Source organism: Onychomys torridus, chromosome 8 (genome assembly GCF_903995425.1).
Source record: "Onychomys torridus chromosome 8, mOncTor1.1, whole genome shotgun sequence".
NCBI classification, from domain to species: domain Eukaryota; kingdom Metazoa; phylum Chordata; class Mammalia; order Rodentia; family Cricetidae; genus Onychomys; species Onychomys torridus.
Window position 1 is genome coordinate 46,897,271 of NC_050450.1, and position 10,900 is coordinate 46,908,170.

The 10,900-nt window shown below is 44.3% G+C and overlaps 2 protein-coding genes across 3 annotated transcripts in view; one reads left to right on the forward strand and one right to left on the reverse strand.

Moving 5' to 3' along the window:
• The first annotated feature begins 1,069 nt into the window (after positions 1 to 1,069).
• LOC118590270 (olfactory receptor 2T8-like) lies at positions 1,070 to 2,188 on the forward strand. The gene has a single exon (XM_036198168.1). It carries the CDS (start codon positions 1,163 to 1,165, stop codon positions 2,153 to 2,155), a length of 993 nt encoding a protein of 330 aa, XP_036054061.1. The 5' UTR covers positions 1,070 to 1,162; the 3' UTR covers positions 2,156 to 2,188.
• Positions 2,189 to 7,317: 5,129 nt separating this feature from the next.
• Positions 7,318 to 10,900, reverse strand: part of Fam183a (family with sequence similarity 183 member A) — an 8,770-nt gene continuing 5,187 nt past the window's right edge. For both annotated transcript variants that reach the window (XM_036194680.1, XM_036194679.1), the window contains 2 exons: positions 9,561 to 9,664; positions 7,318 to 7,500 (listed from right to left, as the gene is read on the reverse strand). In XM_036194680.1, coding sequence (XP_036050573.1) covers positions 7,390 to 7,500; positions 9,561 to 9,664 — 215 coding nt within the window. In that variant the 3' untranslated portion in view covers positions 7,318 to 7,389. The remainder of the gene's footprint in view (positions 7,501 to 9,560; positions 9,665 to 10,900) is intronic.

Here is a 10,900-nt window from a genome sequence, read left to right on the forward strand (position 1 = left end):
ATTCAATAAGCTCAAACAGCCTTGGCACCAGCAAGTCAAAGGTTAAAATGAAAGTAAAGCTTTAAAGTCCCTTGAGAATGAAGCAGGAATCGTTGTTTTCTCTACAATTAGGCAAGAGCTAGGGTCTCTGAGTTATCCACTAAAGGGAGAGTTTGTGCAGCTGTAAAGAGGGAGGAGCTGCCTGATACAGCAAATGCTTTGGAACAGTTCATTAAAATATGCATTTAGCATTGCAGCTTTGGAACAGTTCATTAAAATATGCATTTAGCATTGCAGCTTCACACTGTAGAACCCCCAAAAAGGCTGTTGTCATTTGAAGTGTCAACCTATGTAAACAGAACCAAGTTAACTCCTACCCCAGGGCAAGTGAAGCTTCTGTCCACAGAGTCTGACTTCCCTTTTCTAGATCCAAGAGCAAACACTCCTTTGTTTGGTGAGCCCTTTATTATTCAGTGTTAGAACCATGTGAATTTGGTGTTTTCAGTAAAGTTTAATGGGGCTGGGATGTGATTTGGGAGGTAGAATTTGGGAGGCCATGCACAAAGCCCTGTGTCCATTCCCCAGCATGACATAAACCAGACATGGTGGCACACACCTATAATCTCAGCAATCAGGAGGAAGAGACAGTGAGATCAGAGTTCCCAGATCGTTTTCTACTACATAGCAAATTCGAGGCCAGTCTGGGATACACGACCCCTTGCCTCAACAAATAAACAAAAATTTTGATATAGCAAATGTGCCACCTACATTAACAAGTCCCTAAGTTGTATATAACCAATATTGACTTACGCTCCTAAGACTTGATGATGCAAAACCGAATGCCCATGAAACTATAAATGACAAATCCACAAATAGTTCTCAACCATTTATGTGGCTATCAGGTAATGGAAAGTCAGGAGTTACTTGCAGCTTGCAGAGAACGTTAATTCATTATTCCATTGAACTCACTCTCCTGGTGAGCTGTGTCAGGTAGACGTTGGGAATGCAAAGATTTATGTTAATGTGCAACCATGTTGGAACATTTTGCAAGCACAGATGGACTTGAAGTGGGTTTCACCGTTTCTCATAGGCAACCTTCTAGGCATGTGTAGTTCACACAGCGTCGCAGATGATGAAACTCTCTTCCATTCTTCCGTTTGAGGTGTCGCTTCTGCTGTAGATCATGGACATGGGGAATGCCACAGCAGGGTTCATTCTCCTGGGACTCTTTAACAACACCAGAGCCCATCTGGTTCTCTTTGTGCTGGTTCTGACTGTGGCCCTCAACTCCGTAGTAGGCAATGCCCTCCTGCTTCTCCTGATTCACCAGGACCGCCGGCTCCATACACCCATGTACTTTCTCCTGAGCCAACTCTCCCTTATGGACATGATGCTGGTCTCCACCATAGTGCCCCAAATGGCAGCTCATTATTTAATGGGCAAGAAGTCCATCTCCACTGCTGGCTGTGGCTTCCAGATCTTCTTCTTCCTCACACTGGAAGGTGGAGAGTGCTTCCTCTTAGCAGCCATGTCCTACGACCGCTACGTGGCTATATGCCACCCTCTGCGCTACCCGGTTCTCATGAGCCGGCAGTTATGTCTGAGACTGAGCTTGGGGTCTTGGCTCCTGGGAGCAGCCGATGGAGCCATGCAGGCCGCCGCCACCCTGAGCTTCCAGTTTTGCAGCGGGAATAAAATAGATCACTTCTTTTGCGAGGCCCCTGTGTTGTTGCGCCTGGCTTGTGGTAACAAGGCTGCCTTTGAGTTTGTCATGTACATCTGCTGTGTGCTGATGCTTCTGGTCCCCTTCTCCCTCATCCTGACATCGTATGGCCTCATCCTGGCCACTGTCCTCCAAATGAGATCCGCAGAAGCCTGCAAGAAGGCCTTTGCCACCTGCTCCTCACACTTAGCAGTAGTGGCCCTCTTTTATGGAGCTGCCATTTCCATCTACATGAGGCCCACCTCTTCCAGGTCAGCTAACCATGACAAGATTGTATCGGCATTCTACACCATTGTCACCCCCATGCTGAACCCCCTCATCTACAGTCTTCAGAACAGTGAGGTCAAGGGCAGCCTGAGAAAGTGTGTAGCCCACTGTGCTTCCCTAACTAGGAAGGATGCCTTGGTTGGCTTGGATTTTGGTGGTTGTACAAAGAGGAAAGGTGTACAGTAGCCCCCTTTGCGGGGATAACGTTTCAGGATGCCCAATGGATACCTGAAGCCACTGTGAATTCCAAGCTCTGTTGTCAAGTTTCTTTTCTACCTTAACCCAACACTTCTGTCCTGTGGTTGGACCTCGGGGAACCCAAGGAACCTCAGCAAAACTGACGCCGAGTTTCTTTGTCCTTCCTCTCCATTTCGTGGACACCTTTGTCCTTACTGTGGGCATTACTAAAATCAGCAGGCTACTTTCTCCCTTAGTAAGTGGAGAGCTTCCGCAGTTTAACTTGGTAAGTACCTTACAGCTTGTCTTTAGGGGTAGGCTTTTCAAGACAGGGTTTCTCTGTGTAGCCCTGGCTTTCCTGGACCTCACTCTGTAGACCAGGCTGGCCTTGAACCCAGAGATCCTCCTGACTCTGCCACCCAAGCACTGAGATGAAAGGTCGTGCACCATCACTCTCCGGCCAGTTTGCCTTTAACACGTCTAAATTTCAGTATCACAGCTTCTACACTTTGAGGAAATAAAGGTCACTAGAACTGAGGTGGCTCCTCTGTGACAGATGGATGGGTAGCGTACACAGAGTGGATACGCTGCCCAGAACTGGGTGCCAGCACTGTACGCCGTCTCGACATGTCGCTCAGCAGGCAGCACTGGAAGCTGACTCTCTCTGGAAGTTCTCACGGTTTTTCACCTGGCAGTTGTCTCAGGCAGCTATGAGTGTGGAAAGCAAAGCCACAAGTAAGTGGTGTATGTGTGCGTCTTTGTTATTTTCTGCTTTACTCTGAGGTTTTAGTAGAACCACATGCTGGGAGCTGATTATGGAGCTGCTGTCTCATTTCAAAATGAATTCTCAACAAACCTGAAAAAATCACAAATTCTCCGAGAAAAGCTCTCATGCCTCACCACACCCAGATTTTGGTGCCAGCGGGGAATGAAGTAACCTTGAGTATTGACTGCCTGTTGGTTTCAAGTCACTCTTTTCAAGCTGGAGGGCACTCACAGCAAGCTTCATCTTCCTGACAGCTCTACAGATCTCAGCCTTTGTACCTACTTGTTACCAAGAGATGCAAAGTCCAAAACCCCAAGGGGTCTCTTGAGCCCTTTTCTAATGAAACATCTGCCCACGGATTAAAGACTAGTCTGAATTCCATCCCCATCCTATACTGTTCCATCGCTGGACACCTGTGGCACTGTGGTGTGTGTGTGTGTGTGTGTGTGTGTGTGTGTGTGTGTGTGTGTGTGTGTATTTAATACATTGTGAGGATTCTCTGCCTTTTTACACACTCCAGAAGCTATTCTTTTAAATTGGTAATAGTGCACAGTGTTTCAAAAACCACCACTTGTTCCCTGCTTTGTGATGGACATGTGGAAGGCCTTCAACCTTTTTTCAATTATTTTTATTTCATTGGAAGATGGATGATGAACCTTTTATCAAACTGTTTGATTTTGAACTCCCACAAGCAGTTCACACAGGGTGCAGTTGCCCCAGGATTTATCAATCCTTTCCACTCAGGAAGTCTGGCAGTATCTCATCCTGCTTCCTGTGTGTATTTCCCTGGTAGTTTCTGAGGCTGGGTGTTGTTATACGGATTTACTGCTAGGTTGGGTATCTTCTTTTGTTAACTTTGTATTTCAGTCTTGGAAAATAAAAATTAAAAATGCTGCTGGTTCCCCAGCAAACAACTAGTGATTCACTCAGATATTCATAGGAGTATTTGGAATTTTAAAATAAAGCTGTATGTTAGAATGTTCTCATTCAGTGTCTGGGCTTTTTCACTTCGTGTGGACTTGGGGGTCCCTTTTCAATCTCTTCCACTTTACTCGAAGCAACGAGCCTTGACTGTTGCTTGGCTGATTCCAGCCCCTGTTCCTATTCCATCAAGGAATTCAGCCCCTGAACAACCTGAAACTTTTCTTATAAAGAAGAGTGTCCTGATATACAACATTTCAGGTGAAAGATGAAAATAGAGTTTAAAAAAAACAAAGCTTTAAACAGCAGAGCATACATCCCATCATTTTCTGGCAAGTTGTAAGTCTACAATTTCTTGTTAATAAGTTTAGAACATTTTAAAGTATCACTTTTATAAATAATTATTAATATACATTCACATATTAGAAATATTTATAAATATATTGTTTTCAAAAGACAAAACAAATGCAAAAGCAACTCTAAGGTAAAGATTTAGAATAACAAAGATTAATCTTTTTATCCCTTTACTTTTGTTAATGCTGTTTTCATCTGAAGCCTTCTCCACAGTGTTTCCTTTTCTCCAACAGCATTAATATTGCCCTGCACATCTCACATAAGATCCCAGGCAGAGTCTACCGAAGATGAACCAGAAGGTCTGATGTGATCCACCCCTGCGGGTCCTTCAGAACTTTTGAAAATGCCCCCGAATATGAACATGAATCTAGGACTCTGATGCATCTCAACCCATTTGTGATGTTAATTCGGTGGCTCCTGTGACACAGGGACACTTTGATCAAATGATAACCACAGTAACTATTTAGTTTCTGCATTACCTTTAGGACACATTCAGTAGGTTGGTGTACTCTTAGCCGGGATGGAATAGGAACTTTTTAACTTGTCATAAAATAAATGATAAACTTACAATCATAACAACCATTCATTCAGTACTTCCTTTTGGACTGAATTTGTTTACTTTTGAGTCTGATTTCCGCTTTCACTGAGGACCATATCCTTAGCTGGGTTTGATGTTAATCACTATGAAAATGAAGACAGCTTAGTAGAGCAAAGTGCATTGATTTTCTTTTTCCTTTCTTTTTGTCATTATGTGTTTCTCGTTTTGTCTTGTTTGCTGTTGTTTTAAACTTGAATTCCTGATCTGCCTGCCTCCACCTGCTGAGTGCTAAAGGCCAAGTCCTGTAGAAAGATACCAAGTGTTCTAGGATGCTCTGCAGACCCAGCCCTGGACTGAAACAGGAAGTGCACATGGGCAAACATCTCTGCATATTGGACAGAAGATGAGCCATCTTGCCAACCCCTTTTCTTCCTCAGCTCCCTTTGCTCTCGTACAGCAGAGGTCTTCAGGTAGGACCTCATTCGTTAATTCTGGATTTCCATTTGTTCATTGGTATCACTTCCTCTTCTGCTCCACGCCTCAGGAGATGGAGGCAGATAGATCTCTGTGAGTTCAAGGCCCACCTGATCTATGTAAGTTCCAGTCCAACCATAGCTACATAATAGGACTATCTCAAAATAATAATAATTAGTATGAAAAAGAAGGAAGTTTCATTGTGCATACTCATTTTACATGGTATTGTGTTACAGGACATTTTCATTCCAGAATATGTTGGACTTGGAGTAAATCCCCCTCCATATTCCCTGCCCTACCCTTTCTCACCTCCCCTCCCATCAACTAGTCACTGTTGTCCTGCAAAATTTCACTTGTACATACATAATTTTGTCTCACTATAAAATCTAGGAACCTCAAATGAGAACACACAATATTTGTCTTCCTAAGATGGCTTTAATTCACTTAATATGATCATCTCCAGTTTTAGCCATTTTCCTACAAACTACATGATTTCATTTTTCTTTATGGCTGAAGATTCCATTGTTTGTGTAAACCCCATGTCTCCTATCCATTCCTCTGATGATGGATACTGAGTCTGGTTCCACATTTCATCTATTGTGAAGATCACTGCAGTAAACACTGACATGCTGACTTGGAATCATTTGAGCAGTAGGGTTTGTTTGGGTTTTTTTAGGTTTTGGGGTTTTTGGGGGGTTTTTGTTGTTTGTTTGTTTTTGTTTTTTGGGGTTTTTTCTTTTTTTTTTTTCTTGGTTTTTTGAGACAGGGTTTCTCTGTGTAGTTTTGGTGCCTGTCCTAGATCTCATTCTGCAGACCAGGATGGCCTCGAACTCACAGAGATCCACCTGGCTCTGCCTCCTGAGTGCTGGGATTAAAGGTGTACACCACCACGCATTTTTTAGTTATTTTAGTAATCTCCATCATGACTTGCACAGTGGCCAGACTAGTGTACACTCCCACCAGCAGTGAGTGATCGTTCTGAGTAAGCTGGTATCCCTGCAGAGTTCTGATCTGCATTTCTCTGGTGGCTAGTGAGATTGAACATTTTTCATGTGTTACTGGCCATTTTGTTTCATTGTTTGAGAACTGCCCGTTTCTATTGGGCTATTATTGATTGGATTGATTTCTGGCTTAATTTTCTGAATCATTGGTATGTTCTAGATACTGATCCTCTGTACAAATAACACAGACTTTTTTTTTTCCATTATATGGGCAAGCTCTTCCTTTGCTTTGCAAAATTCCATTTGTCAGTTTTTGGCGGTTTTCTGTATGTGGTGTGCTGGTTGGCTTAACTGTCAACTTGACAGAGCCTAGAATCTCCTGAGAAGAGAGTCTTCATGTGGAATTATCTAGGTCAGGTTGGTCTGTTGGCATGCCTGTGGGGTTGTATTGATTGTTAAGGTAGGGTGACCCACCCTGAATGTGGGGGGCAGACCATTTCATGTCCAGACTGAGCAGCAAGCAGGCAGTGTGAGTGCACTTGTCTCTCTGCTCTTGACTGAGGATGAGACTAGCTTGAGTTCTGGCCTTGACTTCCCTGAACTGATGGGACCGTTTCCAAGTAAACCTTTCCTCCCCATGCTGCTTTTTGTCAGGGTATTTATCATGCAACAGAAACAAAACCAAAACACAGTAGTAAAATTCAACCTTTTGTGCAACACTGAGACTCTCCTCTCCTCTTCTTTCTCTCTCCCTCTGTTCCTCCTTCCCTCTCTCCCTCGTTTTTTGAGACAAGGTTTCTCTGTGTAATCCTGATTGTCATGGCACTTTGTAGATCTGCCTGCCTCTGCCTCCCAAGTGCTGGGATTAAAGGTGTGCACTGCCATGCCCAACACTTTGTTGATTTATTCGGTTTGTTTATTTTGTTTGAGACCTTCTTTCACACAAGCAGCTGAGCTTCAAATCCCACACCAGTGGCCAACTGTTCAAACCAGTACAAATGAGATGGGCACTGGTTATAACCAATCAGGTTGCTTCTTTACCTCACTTCCGTTCTCCAGGGATGCCGCCTCTTCCCTCTGCCTATGTGATGCTGAAGCATTTTTTAGTCAGACACTGCCTGAATCTAAATCATAATGTGATAGCCTGTGAAATATGTCTTGTGTCATTTTTAACAAGAGCAGCATTTATTTCACTGGGCAACGCACACCCAGGGAATTCAGTGTGCAGCCTCACTCCACCGAGAGAATGCTACTTCTGGTAGTCATCTTCCCCCAAGCTCCACAGTTTAGCCTTGTACAGAGTGATGTCATTGTAGACCCTGAAGTGGTTCAGCCTGTTGTCCTGACGTTCTGGACTGACCTAAAGGTGAGAGGACAGGATCAGAAGGAAATCTGTCAGGGAGGGGGCAGACTAGGGTTTACAAGATGTAGAGTTGGGTCTGAATCAGGCCCACACCCCTATAACAGCAGGGCTTTTCCTTTCTAAACCCTGTACTGTGACATGGATCTGTGAACATTCACATCGAAGGTCCCCTGCCACCTGAAGGAGGCCTGGCCTATGGACTCACCACCCCTGGAAAGTAGCTCACAGAGGAGAGGTGGCATATATAATACTATAGCCAGGCTACTGGGACAGCACCTTGCATGGGCTACCTCACAAAAGTGTAAGCTTGTTGAAAGAGTATGGAGCATGAGTACTGTGACACATAAATCTCATTCTATGTAAATAGGCTGGCTATCTTTCTCTTAAGTAACCATCAATGAATCCACAATAAACTTCTCTCTAAAAATGGGAGGAATGCTGAGTCAAATAATTTGTACTTTGTAATAATTTTCTGTATTGATCTGTTACCTAATGAACCTAATTTCTACCTTTGCCATGATTTTCTTTCCTTCTCATGTGGAAAAGATTCTCTCATTGACCAAACTGCTTAGGCTGGCCTCTGCTCTATTTAATTAGGTCTGCCTCTCAGAACCTCCATAAACCATCCCTGTCTTGTCCAGTTTTAACAAAATCCCTGCTAAGTCCACTAACAAAAACCACCACCCTTAGTGGTGTGTTCTCATGCTCCAAATCCCACCAGGGTCCTCTGCCTCCACCACCCAACATGTGAAGTCTGCTCCCCTTTTCTGCCTTCAGCAATGATCCCCTCAGGTTAGGTCAGCCTGAGTCCCCCTCATCCCTGGAGCTTTCTGTCAGCAGTGTCGGTCTGTTGACACCCACATGTTGGCCTTCAGTCAGGCTCTCTCACTTGTCCACACTGAGTTCAGCCCAATCTCTGTTCCCTGCAAATCCCAGTCTTGGGCTACTACCCATAGCACCATCCCCTCTTCTGAATAATGTCTTCCTTCCATTTTTAAAGCAACCACCGAATAACTGATTTATTATCCATCTTCGGCAATGCCGTTGAATAATTTCTTCTTTCACACTCCTCCCTCATTCACCAAGTTTTCTCTCCCACCCCTCTCTTTTCTGCTTTGAATGGGCTTTGCTTCCCTTCCTCTCTACCCATCCCTCTCTCTCTCTTTTACAGTCAGCCTTCTTTAGGTCAGTTCTAGGTCCGCGCTGGCATCCTTCCCCCATTTCCTGAAGGATTCTCTCTCCCAGACAATACCCCGTATCTGAAAAGAAGCCATTGCAGGTGAGCAGTGGTAAAGACTGGACCTACAGAGTTTTGTTTTGCTTTTTTAATTGAAATCCCCATGGAAAAGAGTGGCCCTGAAAAGTAAACCCTGCACTGTGACACAAATCTGTGAACATTCATATTGAAGATCCCCAAATGGAAAGACAGAGACTGGTAAGACTAGAGGTGCAGAATGGGTGAGAAGCCGGGCCCCTAGAACAGGGGGGAGACACACAGGATGTAGAGAGTTCTTGGGAGTGGAGGATGCTTCAAAGTCTCTCAGTGGGTGAGGAAGATGTGTATCAAGCCAAGAAGCCAGGGTCAGCATCTAACTCGGGGCTCAGCTGGACGCTGGGCTCCCTCTGCTGATTGTTCCCATCCACATTACAGCCATTACAAAAAACAAAACAAAACAAAACTCTGCAAGTCCAGTCTTTACCACCGCTCACATTTATTGAGAAGCGGTGTGTCTATGTGCCAGGCTCAGTTCTGGGCACCTTACACATATTCTTTTTATTTTCATTATTTCTCCTTAATCTTTATTAGCCTTTCCATATTCTTACACCTTCTTTCTTGCACTTAAAAACCCTGTGAGATAGGTACTATAGTATTTCCATATCATAACTGTGAATTGAAGTCACAAAGCAACTTAGTGACTTGTCCAAGGTCATATAACTAGGAAATATAACCCAGAATTCAGCCTCAGGCGAGACTGCCTCCCCAGCCTGTCCGCTTGGCTGCCGCTGGCAGTGCTGTTATGCTCCCGGGTACCACTAAGCAAAGGAGCCATGCTCACCAACGGATTTGGGTCCCATCCAATTTCTTGGGTTTCAGTCTGTGTCTCTGAATATTTCTTCCTTGGACCCTGTGCAGCGTGGTGGATGAGGTTCAGGAACTTGGCTGGAATTGAGGCACAGTTAAAAAGGGAGCAGAAACTACCACAACAACCAGCATGGCATGATAAACCTAAGTGTGCAGCAGTGGCGTGCGTGCCGTGGTGGTGACCAACAGCTCTCTAAATGGTCTTAAGGCCCGCTCAACAAGGGGAAACCATGCCTGTTACTAGAAAACTAGCCAGCTACCCTAGACTAATGAAGTCATGGATCTTGGAGGAGAATCTACAACCATCACATTACTAAAGAAGCATAATCCCTAATTGCACAGTAAATATTTAGCTGTATGCCAACAGATAAGAGTATTTCTCACTCCTCATCAAAGAAACTTCTCTCTGTCACAGATGGAGACCATTACAGAAAAACACAACTGGTCAAACTGTAAAGAACAAGAGATCATGTGGCGTCCAGTGCCAATTAGCACAGCTACAACACAGTTCCTGCACCTAACAAAAGCTCAGAGACAATGGAGAAAGAAGGTAGAAAGATTGTAAGTGCTAGAGAGACAGGAAGTTTGCTGTGAGATTACGTATCCTAGAAACTCCATAGAAGCTACCCCCATGAAGTCTCACCAACATGGCTGCCTACACAAGACCTGAACAATGACCCCACCAATAGACGTGCTAACATGGAAGGATAAAGGCTCATGAGACTTCAGCCCTAGACAAAAAACTACAGACAACACTATAGGATGCTGAGAGCAGGGGAGATAGTCTTCCCCAGGGAAGAGCCTTCAATTGGTTAGCCAATAATACCAAGTGGGCAGCCCTGAAATCATATAATATAGGTAACAATACCCAGACTGATCAGGGTGTATATGTATAACAACAATGAAAGGAAAAGGCTATGGATCTGAGAAAATTAATGAGGGAATACATGGGAGACATGGGAGGGAGGGAGCGAGAGAGGGAGGGAATAAATGATGCAATTATATTATAATTGTTTAGAAATTAGAGTCTGAGTCAGAGTCTTGGACAAAAATTCCCTATCTTTGACCTAGCCGTGGGATCCCATAAAGAAAAAGTAATGGCCACAGAGATTGGTCCAGGCCCCAAGATGTAGGAATCTGGTTCTCTGCCCACCTTTCAACTACTCTGTCACACTGGATTCTGGATCTTGGGGGCAGAACCTCAGGCAAGACAGACAGGAGCCCTGCCTGCTATCCTGTGGCTTGTGATGTAGATGGACAACAAAGGACAGAATATTCAGGCATACACATAAACCTCCCAAAGAGTGACCCATG